Source organism: Marmota monax, unplaced genomic scaffold (assembly GCF_021218885.2).
Source record: "Marmota monax isolate L192 unplaced genomic scaffold, Marmota_monax_Labrador192_F-V1.1 WCK01_AAM20220418_F8-fsc00078, whole genome shotgun sequence".
Lineage (NCBI taxonomy): Eukaryota > Metazoa > Chordata > Mammalia > Rodentia > Sciuridae > Marmota > Marmota monax.
Window position 1 is genome coordinate 2358789 of NW_026694865.1, and position 22953 is coordinate 2381741.

General features: G+C 37.6%; 1 protein-coding gene across 7 annotated transcripts in view; it reads right to left on the reverse strand.

Annotated features, from left to right (window-relative positions):
- The window catches only part of Kif23 (kinesin family member 23), a 28087-nt gene extending 8240 nt beyond the window's left edge, over positions 1-19847 (reverse strand). For 2 of the 7 annotated variants that reach the window (XM_058573313.1, XM_046426695.2), the window contains exons 1-16: positions 19684-19846; positions 16968-17037; positions 15510-15638; positions 10380-10485; positions 10024-10160; positions 9698-9807; positions 8774-8944; positions 7193-7234; positions 6380-6492; positions 6119-6240; positions 4618-4720; positions 3705-3784; positions 3498-3617; positions 3153-3279; positions 2575-2733; positions 953-1110 (exon numbers count right to left, since the gene is read on the reverse strand). In XM_058573313.1, the coding sequence (XP_058429296.1) occupies positions 953-1110; positions 2575-2733; positions 3153-3279; positions 3498-3617; positions 3705-3784; positions 4618-4720; positions 6119-6240; positions 6380-6492; positions 7193-7234; positions 8774-8944; positions 9698-9807; positions 10024-10160; positions 10380-10485; positions 15510-15638; positions 16968-17037; positions 19684-19694 (1758 nt within the window). In that variant the 5' untranslated portion in view covers positions 19695-19846. Of the gene's footprint in view, positions 1-952; positions 1111-2574; positions 2734-3152; positions 3280-3497; positions 3618-3704; positions 3785-4617; positions 4721-6118; positions 6241-6379; positions 6493-7192; positions 7235-8773; positions 8945-9697; positions 9808-10023; positions 10161-10379; positions 10486-15509; positions 15639-16967; positions 17038-19683 lie in introns of all 7 variants that reach the window. The other 5 variants (XM_046426692.2, XM_046426691.2, XM_058573311.1 and 2 more) reach the window with 4 other exon arrangements.
- Between the last annotated feature and the right edge of the window lie 3106 nt (positions 19848-22953).

A 22953-nucleotide genomic window follows, 5' to 3' on the forward strand; every position in this document is an offset into this window, starting at 1 on the left:
GACCAACACATTTTATATTTGGTATACAGACATTTTATGTAGCCATAAAATAATCTTTCTCAAGAAAGTACATCTGAATTCCCAGCTCCATTTCTGGAAGTAAGAACTTATTATACAAATTCCTTACCAAAAGACAAAATATAGCTAACTTCAGGTGAAAATTCTTTTCCTCTAAAACTAAGGCCTAAAACTCTAATTTCTTAGGCTGTTTTCAGAGAAAACTGTTGTATAGTGAACACTATTGGTTGAGACTCATTTATCCCTAGTATGCACGTAAACTCCCCCAAACCTTTAAGTAATCTCTGTAAATGAGTGAACTAAACATTACACAGCATGGCAATGCACCCCAATAGGACTGTTTTTCCTTCTACCCCACAGGAAGTTTGTACTCTTTTTTACAATATGACTTGTAAACCAAATTCAGATCCAATTAACATTCACTGAGGGGAGTTCATAACCCACTTGAATCAAATGTATAAAATATGATATGTCAAGAGCTTTGTAATGTTTTGAACAAACAAAAAAAAAAACCATTCACTGAGTATGCATTATATCCAAGGCACCATTCTGGCACCTTTATATTATCTCATTTAATCATTTATTTCAACTTTTTTTTTTAAAGCATATGGAGGAAATATTTATAATAAATTGAAAAGCTCTATCCCATAGCTGAACTCTGTAAGTTCACTTATACTTGTTTGGGTCACAGAACATTCTCTTCAATGGCTACCTCTAACATAAGAGTACACTATTTCTTTTCTCCTTTCTATGCTTTTCATTCACATTTCCTCCTCTTTGGGGTGGGATAAAGATAGTAATAACCAAATGATAGATGAATAATAGCAAATAATCAAATGATAACTTAATAAGCAACGACAGGTACATGGAGCAGAAACAGTCAATCAGACCAGAGCTGAATGACCAACACTTATAACATTATAATAACACAAACCTTATATTCCAAAGTTTTATTTTTCTTTTCCAGTCGTTCTATTTCCAATTTCTGTCCTGAGATCACCTTTTCTTTTTCATTTAGTTTTCCTTGAGCGTAATTTTCTTTATTTAAAACAGCATTGTCAAATTCTTGTAACAAAGTTTTAAAAGTATTAGCTGAAACAAAAGCATGCAGGCTGTTTTACTCCAATTTCAAAATAACCAAGGAAATCTACTTCTCTTAGCAGATACTAGATAAAACAGAGCTATTCAGCAAATCTGTGAGAATCATCTACAAGGAGAAAACAAGTTTGGAAAGAAATAAGGAGCCTGTTACTCAAATCTGTAAGAGATGTTCATAGAACTGTTTAATACAGAAAAAAAGTCTTTCATTTTGCACTGTAGTATCCCCCTCCTAACACTTCCAGTTAAATACATATGTATTTGCCTTTGTAGGCAAAGATGGAAATAATACCAGATTTGAGAGAGCTGGACTTGAACTGAAATCCCTGGTACACCACTTGCCAGTTAGGACCCGGGCTGGTTACTAAGATACATTCATTTACTATGTGCAAGGCAATTCACTGTTCTTCAAGACTTTCACACATTATCTCTTTTACCTCACAACTTCCTGAGGTAGAAACAACTACAATCCCCATTTTGTAGGCAGAGAAATTAAGAAATATTCCTTTCTGGCCATCACTGACAGTAAAAGGAGGGGGCAGACCAACTTTTTCTTTGGTTTGGAAAAAATTCCTGTCACTCTAATTATACAATGACTTGAGTACTACAAAATATAGAGATAAATTCTTCCTTAAAAATGCATCCTACTTGTGGGGAAAAAGGCACATTCATACATTGCTGTTGGGATTGCAAATTGGTGTAGCCAACATGGAAAGCAGTATGGAGGATCCTTGGAAAACTGGGAATGGAACCACCATTTGACCCAGCAATCCCTCTCCTCCGTCTATACCCAAAGGACTTAAAAACAGCATATTACAGGGACACAGCCACATCAATGTTTATAGCAGCACAATTCACAATAGCTAAACTGTGGAAACAACCTAGATGCCCTTCAGTAGATGAATGGATAAAGAAAATATGGTGTATAATGCAATGGAATATTACTCAGCATTAAAAGAGAATAAAATCATGGTATTTGCAGGTAAATAGATGAAGCTGGAGAATATAATGTTAAGTGAAATTAGCCAGTCCCAAAAAACCAAATGCCAAATGATTTATCTGATTTAAGGATGCTGACCCATAATATTGGGGGGGGGGGGGCGTGGCGCAGGCTAGGCGGTAAATGAACTCCAGATAGGGCCAAGGGGAAAAGGGAAGGGAGGGGTATAGAGGTAGGAAAGACGGTGGAATGCAATGGTCATCATTACCCTAAGTACATGTAAGAAGACATGAAGGTTTTGACTCTACTATGTGTACAACCATACATGTTCTTAGTGTCATATGAAAAATTGTGCTCTATATGTGTAATATGAATTGTAATACATTCTGTTATCATATATATCAAATTTTAAAAATTAAAAAAATTTTTAACAATTGCATTCTTCTACAAAACTTAGGCCCATTACAAACTCTTTCAATTTCTGAAGTTAAAATGACTGCACACAGATCTGCCCTTACATTGCTTGTTAAACTCATCAATCATCATTTGTCGCAGGTGATGCCGCTTCTCCAAGGCTTCTATCAGCCTTGGAAGGGTCTGCTCATCATTGATATCCAAAATTTCACATGACGGCAAAGGTGGGAAACTCTGTAAAACCACTTCGGCAACCAATGGTTCTGTATTGAATTACAAAAAAATTTAAAAGTTACACAATAGAAAAAGATATTAAGCGAGTTTAATACTATGACTAGAGCCCCAGAACAATTAACCATGGAATTTCTTGAGTTGTCATATATTTTTTTAATTGTACGGACACAATATCTTTGTTTATTTATTTTTATGTGGCGCTGAGGCTCGAACCCATTACCTCACACATGCGAGGCAGGTGTGAGGCAGTCTACCACTGAGCTACAGCCCCAGCCTCAACTTATTTTCTTAAAAATGAGAGAGAATGCAACAAAAGAAATATCATTTATATTTTGGTTCAAAGTTTTTTGCATTTGGTTCTTGAGAAGAAGGGATATAAAGTTTTCTTATGTGAAATAGATTTTTTTAAAATTAGAACAGATCATTGGGTAAATGTACCAAATCATACCATCTCCAACTGGGCCTCCTCGAGCCTGGTTTCTATATCGTCTCCCAGGGGTTAAACCACATATCACCTTGTCTACAGGTCTAGCTACTTCAACTTCTTGGGTCACTTCTGCAAATCTCATGACTTGCTAAAATATAAAACAAATGGAGTTTGTGAAAAATAAGCATATCCAAGTCATTCTTCATAAATGACTAAATGAAGCAATAATAGGTTGGTTATTAGTAAACTTCTGTACCCATTGTTTCTATATTAATTTATAAAATGTTCAAAATCTCATTATTCCCATCCAAATAACTGCTTTTCCTAGGGAAATTTGACTTTATATGATAAATAAGTTAAAATTACCAAGCTTTCTTCATAGTCTTCCGCCTTTGGATTCACACACACAATCATACGTACTTTTCCTTCCCCGTCAAAATAGTTCTTGAACAGATGGGTTAACTTTGAATCTCGATATGGAACCATCTATAAATACATGCAAATGTAAATTCATAAGACAAAAATCCCACACAAATAAATCTATACAAGTAACAAATAAAGGCTGCTGCTCACCTTGTTAGTTCCATACATTTGGTTCTCTCTCAGAACTTCCATACATGTTCTTAGTGTCATTAGTGACTGATTAATGTTACCTGATAGAAAAATAAACACAGAAGATATTGGGATGGGGAGGACACACAATGTAGTAGCTAAAGTATGTTCTGTTTGCCTATATAATCTCAACTTCACGTAACTATTAGATGGAAATTGCAAATTTTCATGGCTTCATCTAAAGAGCTGCCCATCATGGCTCAGGCTGTCTTTCAGTAGTACTATTTCTACATAGGTTAAAAAGGGGAACTTCAGGGATTCTATTAAAAGAATTTCCAGCAAATATAACATTACACTTTATGCCCATAGTTTCTTCCAAATCCTGTGAAAGAGCATGTCAGATGCAGACATTGCAAAACTCATATTAAAATATTTTCTCCAAAGCATGACCATTTCAGGCCTCAACTTGCTCCATCCCAGGGTCTGACCCTTCCTGTACCCAGAGAGCATGTTTCTTACAGTCAGGCTAGTGTCTTAGGAGCTAACTCTGTCCCTTCTACATCTCTACAAGGATTTCTTAAGCAGCAGACTTTATGACCAATCTTAATTGGATCAGTCAAGTCAGCCCAAAGGCTTGATTAAGCCTCCAAAAATGCAGATCTTCCCTCAAAGTGCATCAGAATGTGTACATTTTGGAACCCGATTAAGGTCACCTAATTCAATCATGTTTTCATCAGACAGATGATTTAGATTAATTTAGAGGCTCAGTTTAATGGTCAATGCTATTTCTTTAGTTATACTGGTTTAGTATCAATCTATATTCTCTAAACTAAAGATAATCATGCTTGAATCATTCACTCCTAAACAAATAATAAGCTGACATTGCAAATTTTCAAAAGCTGTAGCAATACATAAGTACTATGTTTTTACTTACCAGCTTCACGCAACCTGTTCCCTTCTGCTTTAGTTCGGTTAGTTCTTTCACTTCCAGCAAGATCTACCAAGGACAACTGGCTTATAATGATTTGTTCCTTTTCCTGAAAGAGATCACAAAGTCAATGACCTAAAATAAGTTAAAACTGGTTTATAATTCTTTAAATAGAATCAAGCCAACAAGTTATTATGTCTTAATGAATATTTGTATAATACAAAATGCACAGGAGGGACAGAAGATATGTGTTTTAGAAAGTTACTAAATATGAATATATTCATGACATTAAGTGATCTTAATGTTGTCTGTTCTTCCTTGTGCATCAAGCCATAAGCTTGCAAACAACAGGGATTCTCTGCCTTTTTTACCACTTTGTCTCCAGTACCCTGTACAATGCTGAGCTCTCAGGAGGAACTCAATAAATACCTGCTGAACTATCTTAAAATTTTAGTCTAGAGCAGAACTATCTTAAAATTTTCTATAGTCAGGTTTTAATAACCGAGAGCTGGGGATGTAGCTCAATGATAGAATGCTTGCCTAACATGTATGAGGCACTGAGTTCCATTCCCAGCACCACCATCAAAAGGGGAAAAAAAACAAAAAAGTAGTACCAAGTATTTAATAATCTAATAATTTCACAGTACTCTAAATAATTTTTATAAAAAGAAATGAAAGAATTAAAGTCAAGAGGTACCTAATTGATATTATGATATTAGAATTTAAATTCCTTATACCAAAAAATAATAATAATTCAAAGGAAATCAAGTATACACAAACGGTTTATTTATAACCAATTTCTAGCTGGTATTTATAAAGTGGTGACCATAAGCCAAACACTGGACTGAGACCTTTACATCATTACCTCCCTTAAGTCTCACAACCCTATGAGTAACTTCTATGATAGGTCAGAGACAGCAAATAAATAAAACTTAGAATTCAAATCCTGGTGCTCCTCAGCAGCACCTTCTGCTGCCATCCACAAACCTTCAAAATTAGAGTCTGAATATGATTACATTTTAATAGCTTTAAGTTATTAAATTATGTGCACTAGGGCTCAAACAATGTTTAGAACCAATATAAAAGTCTGACAGCACCACAGGTCTAGAGATCAACTGGTGGCCTATCTACCAAGAGGTGAGCAATTCAGAACCCTGGCCACCTATTGAAGTGTGCCTGCCCTAAAAAGTGAACTGCTGACATTTAAAAACCATTAACTGAATTTACGCATACAAAGTAAAATCAGAGATAAAACAATCAATGGTGCTCTCTTCTTATTTTAAGATTTGTAAACCCCTTCCACAGCAAAATTTCAGGTTCAATAGGCAGTTTCCCAAAACTATACTAATAGGAAAAAACAAACAACAACATTTTTTATATCGTTAGCTACCTATATATTAATTTTGGAGCAACGTTCATTGCAATTATACCTCCCTAATTTAATTGTAATTCCAAAAAACTAAGGACTGAGTTAGTACAAGACAAACTCTTGACATTATAACTTTACCTGTAAGACATTGTCTCCATCTGCATCCAAGGGAGCCTGAACTAATTTAATGTTGAACACACTGTGGGAACGGCTGGATTCCCGATTTAGGTGGGTATTAGCAATACGTCTCTTTTTCTGACCTATGATGGCAGAGAAATCATTGATTATACTAGAATTCAAACATTTCATTATACATGCTTTCTAATAAAAAAGACTTGGTCAAATTATAGTAATCATTCTTAGAGCTAATCCATCATTTTATATTTTTCTAACTCTAACCTCTCCAGAAAACTTCAAAGGCCTCCTCAGTAGATTTCACTTCTACTTCTGTACATCCTGCAACATACATGTTATGGTTCTTATCTTCTCGAAGCATTTTAGATTGTGGAAGTCTATGGCAAAGAAAAAAAGGTTAGCTTCCTAAATTATGAGAATCTAAGGTATTCACTTAAGACCAGAACTAAAATGCCAAGATACAACACACATTTTTAATGAGATAAGCCTACTTAAGACCCCAGACAAATAATTAATGCAAATAAAATTACAAAGATATACAGTCAAGATTAGTTACATAACCAAATAGGAACCAATTTTGTTTTAAAAGCTTTGTTCTAGTTTACCCTAACAAAGCACATGAAACAACACTTAAACCAACAATTAAAAAACCATAGTAGTATTAAAGCAATATCACATGCATAGGTTAAGCATCACAATTTAGTATTTTCCTAATCTAAAAAGATCAGCAGATAGAATTGACCTTTGCAGCAACAGCAGAAAACAAATTCATGAAGAGTTCGGTATATATCAGGAATGACAATTTTTTCAAAGTGGCTTGTCAAGTTTTAGTCTGTATGGTATGAGGGCTGAGTAAGAGTACCATTTAGATGCAGTCTTGTGAATGGTAAGAGTAGAGACATAACAGCTAACATCACTGATAGTCAGTAGCAGACTTTTCTAGAAGCAAGGAGGGCTTGAGGTAGCAGTCAGCCCAGAGCCAATGAAAAGCAACCTACATGCAAACATGCTACAGATGCCAACCACTAATATAACTATACCCTTCTCCTTAAGAAAAGAGCCAATCCTATCACATACATAAATTCTGTGTTCCTCATGGGTGTGCTGCAAGTGTTCCACCTAGCAAAGGAATAAGGAAGAAGTTACTGTTTCTACTGCAGCCACCTCTCAGCAACATGGTCAGTCCAGACTACATGACAGTCACAAGAGTCATATATTTAAAACCCTCCACTTATAATTTTATATTTTTTTCTTTGCATTAAAGACCACTAAAAGTGAAGGGCTCAAAAAAAAGCAGTCCTAACGCCACAATAACATATCAGAATTTAGTGCCAATTAAGCACCTTTATAAGTTCATTCAAGGAGGTACAAGGAAGGCAACAAGGTACATAGGACAAGATAAAATCATTTAAAAGCAATCTCAATTAAAACAGACCAATAAAAACTTGGCACATGCCCATATATGAAAGTTATCGGAAGCAATGAAAGACATGACAGAAACTCGGGAAAATAGGCACACTCAAAACCAGAGTCAAGACAACTCATAGTTTGAAGCAAATGAGGAAGTAACTAACAAAAAGGAAAAGTTATTAGATATAAAAAGCAATTGTCCTGTAAGGTCTTTACCCTTTCATTTTTCTCTCTCTAACCAAACCCAAGTATTTTTTAATACCAACATTTCAAGGGAACATAAAGACAGCTGACTCCAGAAATCAATCCTTTTGTATAATTCTCAACTGAGGAAGGGAAAAGTAGAGCAAAAGAAAACTGGGCAGTCTTCCTTCACAGAAAACTTATAGAATTAACACTGTGATATTCAGTTTGCTTAGCAACTTTGTAATTGTTTTTACAATCCTTGTGAAACTCAAAGATTCAGAATGAGGCTCCTCCATCAAAATATGGTTCAGGAAGAACCACAGAAATATTTTCATCAAGTATACCCCCTTCAACAGAGTTTATACACTTTCATATAAATGGATATAATGACACCTGTGCTCAGTCTAATAGTTTTATAAATCCAGCTATTTCTCCAATGTTCCATTAGACATATGAAAATTATGCGTAAAATACAGGCCTTCATATTATTTATGTCCTGGGAGGCCCTAATGAATACAGCTTTGAAGATCAACCTTTAGCTAAAGAACAAAACCATCAATTCAGGAACAATACACTGATATTAGACACAGATTCCTTAGTCAACCCTGGCACAAATGCAAACTTGTGATGCCAGAAGGCAAGACCCAAGGAAATCTAAGGTGTAGCCTTTTGACTGGCAGCAATACAATGCAACGTCACTTCATATTAATGAAGGATGGTCTGAGAACTACTTGTGCAGACAACAGCTCCAGGATCCGATCTGTAGAGAACATGTAGAGAACACAAGAGATTTCTGAAGAGGCTAGCCCCAGAGCGCACCAACAGGAATACTTTCTCAATGAATGTTCAGGACACACTCTCCTGATGCCTTAACCCACTACTATTTAGTTAATGATAAAAACACTCATTGAATACTAACTACTTAATAAATAAGTTATTTCACTTCATCCTGAAAATAAGTGCAAATATCCTCATTAATAGCTGAAGAATCAAAAGCTCTTTGGGGTACAGTCACTTCCCCAAGGTTAATAGCTAAAACAGGGGGCTCTTTTTACTACTTACTTGGGTTTGATAGGATCAAATGGTACCTCTTCCAACAGATCATATATGTAATTATTATATATTTCAATATAGGAGACAAATACACCATAGACGCTATCTTCATCAACTTCTCCTGCTTTGCAGAACTCTTGGACGTTTATCATATCTGCAAACTCTGGATCTATTTGTCGCCTAAAATATAAAAAACAAAACAAAAAGAGTGATTTTATCCACTGTAATTATCAAAAGTAAACAATCCCAAGGGGAAACTAAAAGATTTAATACAGGGGCTGGGGTTGTGGCTCAGTGACAGAGCACTTGTCTAGCATATATGAGGCACTGGATTTGAGTCTCAGCACCGCATATAAATAAATGAATAAAATAAAGGCCCATCAACATCTAAAAAAATATATTTAAAAAAAAAGAACACAAATGATTTGTCATCAAAGCAGATATGCACAAAGCAATTTTATTCATACTCAAAGACTGCCAAAAACACTACCCCTGTATCCTCCCAGATTATCCATAAGCTTTAACCCTCTCCAGAGAGGCACATTTCAAAACAGTGACTCTCATGTTATTCTTAAAACACAAATCTAACTTAAGAACACTTCTTAATTTTGACCTCACAGAGGTCAACTGTCAGGCCAGGCACACTGCCACATGCCAGCAAACCCAGTATATCAGGAGGCAAGGACTACAAATTCAAGGCCAATCTGGACACCTTAGCAAGACTGTTTCAAAATAGAAAATAAAAAGGGTTGGGGGTGGAGCTCACTGATAGAGGATCCTAGGTTCAAACCCCAGTAATGGCCCCACCACCAAAAAAAGGTCAACTGTCAGACCAACTTATCTACATGTTCACCATTCCCCAGGCCTGCAGAAACCACAGGAAAGAACCCTGTGTCCACTGGGCCAGTGCTACATACAAATATAATTACTTACTTGCTAGAGGGGGTCTTTGGATTGGGCATGGCTTCTCTTTTCTGACGTTCTAATAAGGCATCAACCTCACACTGTATATCCATACTATTTCTATCATTAGATTTAAAAACCTGAAGTAAGGGTGAAAATTAGACCATGTTTTTTAGAATTTGACTTAAATAGTAAGAAACACATTTAAGAAATAAGAAGTATTTAATATTTAAACATATTTAAGGTTTAAAAATGGCTCCAACACTTTGTTTTTTTCCTTAATACTATTATGTCCTTAGGTGTCTTAGTCTTGAGTCTGTAGTGAAATACTTACAACACAAAGGAATCATACTTACATATCGTTTAGCTTGAAACGACCCTATACTATTGAAGATCATGTCCAAACACCGAGGAAGGAGCCCTCCTTCCCCTGTAGAACCAGTCATTGTGTGAGTTTTTCCACTCCCTGTCACACCGTATGTAAAAAGAAGACCTAGAGTACAGTAAAGTCACAATGAGTTATATCTTGAAGTTCTCCACTTGTAACATTTTATATTAAAGACACTAAAATTAACCAGCTCAAGAAAAACAGGTCCACTATCACTCTAACAAATTAAATCTGAGTTTAATGCAAAGCATAAAACAAATATATAAATATCAAAAGCTTTATCAGGAGAGAGAGGAAAATCTAACTTAACTCCAAGAAACATACCATTTTTGCCATGAATGAGGTCATCTACTAAGGGATTAGCCACAACATCGAAAAGCTCCTTTTGGGTTGTGTGAGTACCAAATACTTGCTTAAATGAATACTGAGTCTGTGGAGACAGAACAAATAAAATGTACTTAAATGGAATCCCTACATCTAGGCTAGAAATACCTATTTATACTTACAATGTTTCTTTATGAATATTTCAGTTGTAGGCACACAAAGAAAGAAATATGAATGGCCTTTAAACTTGGGACTTTTGTGTGTGTGTGTGGTGCTGGGGATTGAACCCAGAGCCTTGTGCATGTGAGGCAAGCACTCTACCAACTGAACTATATCCCCAGCCCCTAAACTTGGAACTCTTAGTAACCCACTAAAAGGTCAGTACATGCTTAAATTATAGCAATTACCAATTGATATAGAACTCCAAAAGCACAGGTAATGAGAACAAGAACTGACAAAAGGGATTACAACGAATTATACCGAGTTTGTAGACAGACGAATGGATAAAGAAACATGGTATATATAGACAGTGGAGTATTCAGCCCTAAAGAATGAAATTGCATCATATGTAAGAAAATGAATGGAACTAGAAGAAACCATGTTAAGTAAAGTAAGTCAGATTCACAAAAGCAAGCAACACATGTTTTCTCTCATATATGGAAACAAACAAAAAAAAACATGACCTGACAGTAGCAGAGAGACTATAAGGATACAGAAAGGGAACTGGAGGAAAGAAGATAGAGGGAGGGCAGATATTATCAAAGCACAACATAGCATGTACAGGAACGTCACAGCGAAACCTATTATCTGTACAATTTCTATGGGTTAGTAACTACAATTTAGAAAAAAACTAGCAAATATTTTCAGCCCCAACTACTGAAGAGAATGCAGAAAAGTCTTAAGTCCACCAATGTTTCATAGTCTAAGACCTACTTTGTTTTAATTAAGTGACAAAAAAGAACAAAAGGTGTTGTCATGATTCATAGTCATTGATGTGTGAAAATCTTCAAGTCATTTTTCCCATTTTTTCTTTATAAAGATGTCCTTAGGGAAATGAATACCAATTGTTTTTTTACATACAGCATTTTAAAACCAGAAATAAAACTATAAATATAATCTCACCTCTGAGTTCTTATGCAAAATAAGTTTTAAAAGACATCATAATTGCTCTTGCAGGTTTCCTGAATTTATTATAATTTTTCCTTCATGAATTTCAGAAAGCTATTTATTTGTTGTAAATAACTTAGTAGTTGGTGAATATTCACTAGAACTTATTATGGATTACAGACTTTGCCAAATGTCTTTCCCTGTTTTACAGTTTTGACCTTAAATTCAACCTGCTTAGTTATCAATATTATGCTCCTTTGCACTTTTTATTTTTTAAAATACTTATTTTTTAGTTGTAGCTGGACACAATACCTTCTAAATGGTGCTGAGGATCGATCCCTGGGCCTCACACGTGCTAAGCAAGCACTCTACCACTGAGCCACAACCGCAGCCCCGCCTTTGCACTTTTTAAATTAGAAGTTTTGTTCGCCAAAAGGAAACGTGGACAAATTACTATTCAAATATATAACAACAATAATAGTAACTGAAAATACCAGGCACTGATGACATTCCAGGCACAGTTAAAGTAGTAAATCATTTGGTTCTTAAACCTCAGACGTAGGTATAGCCATCCCTCAATATCAGTGGAAGACTGGTTCCAGACCCCCCAGATACCAAACTCTGAGGTCCATTTATATAAAATGGCATAGCAGTTGCATAAAACAAACACACATCCTCCCATACACTTTAGCTCATCTCTGGGTTATGGTAATACATAATACTATGATAATGCTATGTCAAGAGTGACACTACATTGATTAAGGACGGATGACAAGAAAGATAGTCTGCCCATTTCAATAGAGATGTATTTTATTTTCCTAAACATTTTCAATCCATGGCTAGTTAAATTCATTGATATAGGACCACAGATCCAGGACCAACTGCTAAATCTTATAAATGAAAAATCAGATCAAGTAACTTGTCAAAGACCACACACCTAACTTAGCTAGGCTAACTCTTGGGGAAATTTTCATTCTATTCACAAAAAGAACAACAAATCTTGGAATGGGAAGGATACACACAGGACAGTGCTGGGGGGGTCAGATAGATGTCTTCCAATTCTCAGGAACAATACCCTCCCTTCAAAGTAAAGCAAACTGAGGCCCAAAGAAGGAACATGCACAAGCCCCTAGACCACTGGAGACAAATCCATTTCCACTATAATGCTTTAAAAAAAAAATAATAATTTTTTAAAGTTGTTGATAGACCTTAATTTATTTATATGTGGCTGTGAGGATCAAACCCAGTGCCTCACATGTGCCAGGCAAGAACTCTACCACTGAGCCGCAACCCCAGCCCCACAATGCTCTTTTAATTACAAAATGCTGCCATCTGTCATGAGGCAGTAACAATTTTTAATCCTCACCACACTTTTTTTTATACATATTTGAAATCTTTATTTATACTTTCTTGAAATACAGAAAGCCAGTGTTCAACTCTATTACATCCTCAAAGACCTACTGTTCCAAAAGCCTTCCCAGATCATTCATTCATGCTTAATCCAAATTTATTGAATGTCTGACAGACAGGACACATAAAATGCACACCCCCTGATGTTTACATGATATAGTAGAAGAAAGAGACAATGAAAAAGTACAGTTGTACACCTCATAATAATATCTCAATGGCAGGTCAGTTAAGACAGTGTCCCTCTAAGATTAGAATGGAGCTGAAAAATTCCTGTTGCCCAGTGAGATATAATGAAGTGCAGTGCATTATTCACATGGTCTGTGATGATGCCAGTGTAAATAAACCTGTTCAGATCTGTGTAGATACACAAATACTGACCATTGTTACAATTGCCTACAGCATTCAGTACAGAAACAGGCTGTACAGGTTTGTAACCCAAGAGCAACAGGCTGCACCAGGCAGCCTAGGAATATTTAGTAGGCTATCCCAGCTAGATTTGTGTAAGTACACTCTATGATGTTCACATAACAATGAAGTAGCCTAATAATGCATTTCTCAGAATGTATCCTCATTTTTAAACAACACATGACTAAATAAGCAGATGTGGTAAGTGCTATTTCTGAAGGGACAGTATGAACACACAAAGGAGATTATATTTAAGCTGAAACCTAGGATGAGGAGTCGTCCATGCTGAGATCCAAGGCAAAGAGGTCCACGATAAGAACAAGAACTTTTCTGTATTTCTGTATCAGGCAGATTCTAGTTTATCCAAGAAACTAAAAATATTAGATTAATACTAAAAGATGAGGGTGGAGAGACAAAGAGAAGGCAAACTAAGCAGGATTTTGTCCATTTAAAGACTATATTCCTTGAAAGTTATGAATAAGGGAATTATAAGATTTCATTTATGCCTTAAAAGATAATTCTGACTGCTCTATGGAAATGGATTAAAGAAGAATTCGAACAGAATCAGAGAGTCCAGTTAGGCTTCAGCAGACTTATAGATGCTACTCAAAGCATGGTCAGCAAACAAACCAGTGCCTGCCTAAGAACTTTCTGTCACCAGTCTACTTAAACATTAGAAACTTTTCAGCCATATAGCTGCCTGTGTTCAATGGGCTAATTTCACTGAATAACCATAGAGAAGTTCTCTGTCATCTCACTCACATGGTTAGTTCTATCTGGCACTAAAGCATCCACTGCTGTGTATCAAAAGTAAAAAAAAAAAAAAAAGAAGGAAAAAAAAATCACTACTCCTTTACTATAATTTGGGAAACAATGGTATTAACAATTAATAACCAGGCTGAGAATAAGGTAGTAGAAATAGAGACAGATATGGCAGTTTCAAGATATACTTTGGAGTAGAACTGATAGGATCTACTAATGACCTTAATATGAGAAGAGCCAATGTAAAGTAGGCTGCAGGTTTCTGGCCTTAGTAACTAGACAATGATGGTGTCATCACTTGAGAGAATAAGAGAAAGTGACTGAGGTGAATCAAGAGTGCCCTTTAGACAGGTAAAAACTTAAGATGCTTAAATGACATCCAGCAGAGACAGAAAGTAAGTGGATGAATGCCCAAGTTTAGAGCTAGAGAAAGCTTTAGGCTAAAGATAAAAATTCCAGAGCTCTTACCATAAAATCAACATTTAAAGTCATGGGGAACTTATATGTGAAATACAGCCCTGGACATAGCCCAATTCAGAATTTAGAGTAGGAAAAGGAGGAGAAGCCAAAAAGGGTGGTCAAGTGCACAAGGAGAATTGGAGAAGGGTATCACTGAGAGACTGAAATGAGGGAGGACAAAGAGGTGAGCATCAATTTTAATAGCAAAGAGGTCATGTGTAGTCATCTAAAGAGCAATGTCACTGCAGCAATATGCATACACACACAAAAAAATGTATAGCTGATAGAAAATAGGAGACCATCTGGATTAAGCCTCCTCCTGCTGAACTCCCATCCCCCAGCTTTAGCTCAACTGGCCTTGCTACCTTGCCATATGAGGGTTACTTGTCTACCACTTGTCCTAATTAAGCTGTAAAGTCCAAAAAAGCAAGGATTGCCTTAACAACCCATTTTTAAAAAATCTCCTTCTACCCTCAAGCCACTAGCTTAATGCAACATTTGTGAAACTGAACTAGTTCAATATTTTTGAGTTTACTCAATATTTTACTAAATATAAAAATACTGCATAAGAGATTGATACAAATACACAATGCTAATTATTAAACATTACTTTAATCTCTACCCATGAAATAGTATATGTAAAACTGCCTAATAATCATTCCACATTAAACTACCCCAATATATCTAGTATAACAAATCCTCTGAAAGTAATCCTCTAACTTCAGCATACCAAAACTGTGTCTATACTTTCTAGAAATCAAAAATACTGTAGGGAATTGGGAGTGTAGTTCAGTAGTAGAGTGCTTGCCTAGCATGCATGAGGCCCTAGGTTTCATCCCCAGCACGCACGCACGCGCACACACACACACACAGAAAAAAAAAAAAACACCACAAAAAGTGGGATCACATACGAACTTCATTAAATTTTAAAATGGAAAAGTCATTCAGGAAATAACATTTCAAGTAAAAACAATTTGGTTGTTTCACCTCCTTATAGTCTCCATTTCTGTTAAGTCTGTAACCCTCAGGAGTGTGAAGCTGCACAGTTGTATTGTTGATCACTTCTATGCAGCACTCTTGATCAGGAAAGCTCAGTGGGCGCACCCTACAGTATACCTGCAAAAAGAAAGAAAGCACTTAAAAGAAGCTTTACTTTTTTTCCATTTAAGCTTCCCATACATTCATTCATCAACATTTGGTCTCTCAATTTAAGAGATCTATATAAATTTAAGAGCCACGAAAAGCAAAATCAAGCCAAAATTTATCAAATGCAAACATATATAATAAATATGAGAAAAGATTTCAGATACACATGAAATCGAAATAAACTTGGAGCTTGGTGCAGCGGTGCATGCCTGTAATTCCGGTGGCTCAGGAGGCTGAGGCAAAAAAAAAAAAAAAAAGGCAGCCTCAGCAACTTACTGAGGCCCTAAGCAACTTAGCAAGACCCTGTCTCAAAAAAAAAAAAAAAAAAAAAAAGTGTGGGGCTGGGGATGAGGCTCAGTGGTTGAGTGTGCCTCTGAGTTCAATCTTCAGTACCAAGTAAATAAACTTCGATAACAAAAATACTAAATATGCAGCTTCTCTTCACCATTATATCATGTACAAATGATAAAGCTAAACTACTAATAATATAAAAAATGTCTCTCACAGGAGCAGTGGTGGACACCTGTAATCATAGCTAATTGAGAGATTGAGGAAAGAAGGATTTAAATTCAAGAACAGGCTAGACAATTTAGTGAGATTCTTACAAAAAAAAAAGCAAACTAGGAATGTAGCTCAGGGGAACATGCTACTGAAGTGCATGCTAGCACTTGCCCAGCAAGCTTGAAACCTTAGCTTAATTCTCTGGTATCACAAACAACAACAAATAACTAAATTGCAAGTAGACAAGTAAAAGCTGTTAGAATTCTTCAGAATAGGGTGTCAATTAAAACTCTGCCAAATTAATCTAACACTTAACAAACAGTTAAAAAAAGAAAAAAGGAGCAGGGTGGGGAGGGAGAGAAGGTATTTGAAGAAAATCTGTGTGTAAAGCACCTGGTGCCTTCGGCTCAGACCTAGAGACCCACTCCAGTGGCAGGGAGGGGGGGATTTTAAAATGCCTCAGAGCAAACCAACCCTCTTTTATTTGCTGTTGCATTTTAAAAGCAAGTTCCTAAACCTGAAATTAGTGAAGTATTTGCAATTATGAGGAGGGATTAAGCTATTTTTTACGAAAGTCTTTATGAAACTTGGAATCTGGGGCTCTCCTTGGAAAGTGTGGCATCAATTACTGCAGGCAGGTGGGGGAGGATATGTTTCTGAGCAGAAAGTAGCATGCTAAAGACTATCTGTTCTTTGACTTCACTGCCATATCTCTTCTTGCTTGTTTTCCAAACATATATATAAGACAGAAAAGAACTGAAGAAAGAATACACAAACAAATCTACAGAAAGACCTTACCCCAACTGGGTCTTTAAAGTTTGTTTGGGATCCTTTTTTCACCAGAGGTTTCCTAGGTGTTTTAGCTCTCCTGGTCATAAATAAAAAACATTTCGGTTCAACATAAAAAAATAATAAACAAACAAAAACTTCACATATAATTCATACAGAGACAAACTTCCTTCAGCTTATTTATTCCTTACAGTGCCAAAATACTACAACCCAAATAACATTAATAATCATCATAAATTGCTCTAGTAGAAGAGTATTTGTAGCATACATAACCTAAAAGCAATTAAAATTTGGTTCAGAACACGTTTTTGGTACTAAATGTATCTATTTTTCATTCTATATTTTAAATAACTTGTAGATTTTCTTGACCAACAATTTTACAAAGGCACTACAAATTTGAAACATCTACAAATTACCGACCACATTTATCTTTAAGGATATTTATATGTGTGCACAAACACACAGTGTCAACAGTCATTATCAAGGCAGATTGATAATCTACCAAAATAAGTTGATAAATAATAAAAATACAGGCATAAGAATCCATTCTTTCATCAATATTTTTATCAATACTGCTTTCAAGGAACAAAATGCTAAAAATTATTATCCTTAATCTGAAAACAAAATGTGGTCCCAAACTGACAATGTTTTGCTCTCAATGTCTTTCTCAATAGAAAAAGATAATGTGATTTATTTCCCTATCGTATCACATTTTTACCTTCACGTTTATCTAGAGACTAGAAAAATGTTTAACAGTGAAATATTGGCCTTGACTGTACACTAGTAAATATTTTTCTCAAAACATTCTCAGATGAAAAAGAAACACATTGGAGTTCTAAATGCATAATACTGTGTCAGGTTTATGTACTAATATGTCTTTTTTTTAATATAAAGATTTTGACTTGGTTAAAATCAAGAATCAATAAATGGATGGACTCAAACTAAAAAATTTCTTCTCAGCAAAAGAAACAATCTGTGAGGTGAATAGAGAGCCTACATCTTGGGAGCAAATCTTTACCCCTCACACATCAGATAGAGCACTAATCACTAGGGTATATAAAGAACTCAAAAAGCTAAGCACAAAAAAATAAATAACCCAATCAATAAATGGGCCAAGGACCTGAAAAGACACTTCTCAGAAGATGATGTACAATCAGTCAACAAATACATAAAAAAATGTTCATCATCACTAGCAATTACAGAAATGCAAATCAAAACCACTCTAAGATTTTGTCTACTCCAGTCAGAATGGCAGCTATTATGAAGACAAAAACAATAAGTTTTGGCGAGGATGTGGGGGAAAAGGTACACTCATACATTGCTGGTGGGACTGCAAATTGGTACAGCCAATATGGAAAGCAGTATGGAGATTTCTTAGAAAACTGGGAATGGAACCACCATTTGACCCAGCTATCCCTCTCCTTGGTCTATACCCAAAGGACTTAAAAACAGCATACTACAGGGACACATCAATATTTATAGCAGCACAAATCTCAATAGCTAAACTGTGGAACCAACCTGGATGCCCTTCAGTAGATGAATGGATAAAAAAAAAAAATGTGGCATATATACATAATGGAATATTACTCAGCAATAAAAGAGAATAAAATCATGGCTGCAGGTAAATGGACGAAGTTAGAGAAGATAATGCTAAGTTAGCCGATCCCAAAAAAACAAATGTCAAATGTTTTCTTTGGAATAAGGAGGCTGACTCATAGTGGAATAGAGAGTAGGAGCATGGGAGTAATAGAGGAACTCTAGATAGGGCAGAGGGGTTGGAGGGGAGGGGACCTGGGGTTATTAATGATGGTGGAATGTGATAATCATTATTATCCAAAGTACAGGTATGAAGACACGAATTGGTGTGAATATACTGTGTATACAAACAGAGATATGAAAAATCCTGCTCTATATGTGTATTAAGAATTGTAATGCAATCTGCTGTCATATATAAATTAAAAAAAAAAAGATTTTGACTTAGGCTTCTTTTTAAAACAAGCTGCCTTTTGCAAACAACTAGCGAAATGGTAAGCGCTTGAAAAGTCAGCGCTCTTCTTTACAAAAAGTACTTCCTTAACCAGGAATGATGCTAAGCTTAAAATAGGTCAAGGACTTGTAAGGAATGTGGGCGTGGGCGTTTGTGGATGGGGGCGGGGTTGCCTGCGGACAAAGATAAGGAGAAGTAACTGTTCTGTGAGAGGTGAAGGGCTTGACCTTAGGGCCACCTCACAGGGCTAAGGAAAGCAAGCAATGCTCAAGGATGCCAGAGCAGTCCGGGGACTGAAACCACCTGACCCACAAGCGCTAGCACACCACACTCCGCTGCACACGCTCGACGACCCCAGACAGCACTAACTCCACAAAGTGCACTGTGGGAGCGGGGATAGCCAGGGAGGAAGAAGGGAACCCTAAGAAGGGATGGCGGGGGGGACGGTGCCGGGGCCCAGAGGATGACAACCCTGTCAGCAGGAGACAGGGTGACGACAGAAATCCCAAACTTCGGGCCCACCTTCCCCAGCAGCGGGTTGCCAGGGGTGGAGGTGGACACCGGGCGCCGACGGAAGTCGGGTCTCAGAGCCCGGGCCCGCCAGAGCGGCCCAACGCGGAGACTCCCTCGTAGAGGCCGTGGCAGGACGCCGGGCTGGATGCAGGAAAGAAGCCAAGGAGTCCCCACCCCGCGGCCGAGGCCCCCTCCGCCGAGAGCTCTCTCGGGTCCCGTACTCACGCTGGCTTCATGGCAGCAGGTTTCGTGCTGCCCAAACGCGTGCGCGGGACACCAGGCTCTATCTGACAGGGGGACGAAGACTGTAGGGAGCAGGGCCACGCCGCGGGGAGCTGTACTGCGCCTCTCAGGCGCTGCGCTCTGGAAAGCCCGGCGGCGCCGCTGCAAGCCCAGGTGAGCTCCCGCCCGGCACATTTCAAACGGACCAATCAGCGCCCGCTCACGAGAAAGGGGCGGAGCCTCACAGGAAGTGAAAGTTCTGCCGGAAGTGATGCTCGTCTCCTAGACGACGACGCGGAAAGGGCTAGCCGGGTGTGAGTGGTCGAGCTGGAAGGAGATGTGAGTCCTGAAACCCAAGCCCTTACGTTTTCCTATGAGAAAACTGAGGTTTCCTTTCGGACATCACAAGAAGCTCTGTGGAAGCACTGTCGTCCCGATCCAGGAGTATTCTGTTATTGGACTGTGCCCTGCTCGAAGACTCGGGCTGTCTCTCAGGCTTCCATGCCAGTACATTGTCTTGGCTTTTCTCTTAGCCACCTTTCCTAGGTTTCCCTCCCTGGTTCCTCCAGCCCTTTCCTATATATAAATCAGTTTATCAAATTCCTTTTTCCCCCGCTTTCTTTCCCTTTTTAGAATGCCCACCCAAGTCCAGAGCAGGAACAAGTTGGAAGTTGGGGTGGTGGACTGAGGAATGTGCCCTTCAGTGAACTAGGCAGAGCCAGCCCAGAATCAAATGTTTTTGTGTTTGTTTTGTTTTGTGGTGCTAGGGATGGAACCCAGGGCTTCATGCAAGCACTCCACCACTGAACCACATCCCCAGGCCCAGGTTATCAAATAGTTGATTTGTGCTTGATTCTGGGCATACAAAACTGAATAAAATTTGGCCCTTGAGGAGCAACCACCAGAACTTACTCTTGTCTTAACATGACTGATTCTATCTCACTTCAACCTTTACCCCTAAGCTGATGACTATCAAACATCCATCTACATCTGTGCTCTTAGGAATTCTAGCCCCTTCTCAGATTCCTACAGAACCAGCACTGGTAAGTACAGTCATGATTTAATATCCTTGGCTTATATTATTGGACATTAGGCTGGTTCCAATATTTGCTATTACAAACATAGCTTCAGAGAATAACTTGGAAACACATCCTTTTATACAATACAAGTAAATACGTACAATAAATTCCTAGACACAGAATTGCTGAATGATGTTAGGAGACTGTTCCCTACTAGGCCTTGCTGTTGCCATCTTCCAAATCAGTTTCCATTTCATCCCACTCATCTCTGTAAATTGCAGATGTGATCATGTTGTTCCCCTGCGTAACATCCACAGTGATTCCCCATTGCCCCAGACCCTCAGGGGCCCTGAGGCTCCTCCTTTCCAGGAACATCACTCATCCCTACCCCATGTATCCTCCAGCCACGTGGAACTGCAGTGTCCTCACACTCCATTCTCTCTGCTGTCACTCTCCTCCCTCCTTTCCTCTGACAACACCACATCTTCAGCAGTTTCCTGTAGATCTTCCAACTACCCTACTCACTGCACCTGTTGTTTCTGCAGTTCACATCCTAATTTTATTCTGACTTCTACCAAAAGTACCCCCACAACCTCACTAGATGGCATCATTGTATGCCTAGTGCCTAGCAGTGGTAGGTACTGCACTCAGGTTTTGAAGGGATGAATTTCATAGAACATTCCAGTGGAGGACACAGTCACATTTTACCACCTCCAGGGCTTTTCTTCCAGACAGGTCTCCCTCCCTAGCTCCTATCCTTATTAAAGCTCTTGGTTTATTAATTTTCTTTAAAATACCAATTCATTATATCATTTCTATATTCCAAAATGGCCAAAGGCTCCCCAGAGCCAGCAAAAGATTTGCATTTCACTCTCAAATTAGAGATCTAGACCAGGGATGAGGGCACGAGAGTGGAAGTAGAAGAATTGGGAGGCTTCTTTTTAAAGTAAAATTCACCCCTTTTAGTTGTATTGTTCTATGTATTTGACAAATATATACCATCCTATAACCATATACCACCACAATCAATTGTATATTTCTTTCTTTTTGGGGGGTGGGATTGAACTCAGGGGCACTCGACCACTGAGCCACATCCCCAGCCCTATTTTGTATTTTTATTTAGAGACAGAGTCTCACTGAGTTGTTTAGTGCCTTGCTTTTGCTGAGGCTGGTTTTGCACTTGCAGTTCTCCTGTCTTAGCCTCCCCAGCTGCTGGGGATTACAGGCATGCACCACTGCCCCTGTCTTCAATTGTATATTTCTATCCCACCAAAAAACTCACTTGCACTGCTCCTTTGTAATCTTCTCTTACTCCCAGATCTTGGCAACTGCTTTATTGATTCCCTTCACTATAGTTTGTTTTTTCCAAAGTGTCTCTTCTTTCACTCAGCATAAGGTTTTTGAGATTCATTCCTGTGTTGCATGTCTCAGTAATGTATTCCCCTTTTTGTTTTGAGTAGTATTCCATTGTAGGAATGATTTGACAATTCATCCGCTCACTAGTTGATGTGCATTCAGATTGTTCCACATTTTTTATCATTATGAATGAAACCAATATATAATTACCTATATAAAGGTATTATGTAGACATGATTTTATTTCTTTTGAGTAAGATTGTGGGGCTTGTGATAAGTTTAACTATATAAAAAACTGCCAAACTTGTTGAAGGGTCTTAGACAAATCACTGAAAAAGAGCTGACACCATCTCGATCCTAGAATGAAACCTATATTAATCCAAAGGTGGGATAAGCAAATAGAACCTAATAAACACCAATGAGGAGAAATTGCTGGAGCAGAGAGTGTTTGAGGGAAACTGGTAAAATGGAGACAGCACTGTCCTGGGGACTGGGACACATTCAACAAACTTGTGCTTCACTGTTTGCCCAACAGCCTTGGAAACATTGTCTCCTGTTCCAGGCTATGGAATTTTTCTCCCTAAGCCATCTGCACAACCAGTGATTAGATGTTTATGGTTTACATACTCAAAAGTAACCACTTAATAAAATCATTAGGTTGGGAGGGAATGTAAAATTCAAACAAAAATAAACAAATGTTCTGAACCATATTTCAAATTAATCATATACACAGAAAAGGGGAAATAACTACCCCCAAATAATTTAGACTATTTAGACTATATGCCCTCAGGCTCAAGACAAAAGGAATTTGAAATATATATTGAATTTTAATTATTAGGCTTCTTAGGGCATAGACATGGGTTAGTAATTCTGAAACAACATTCAGTACATTCTAGGAT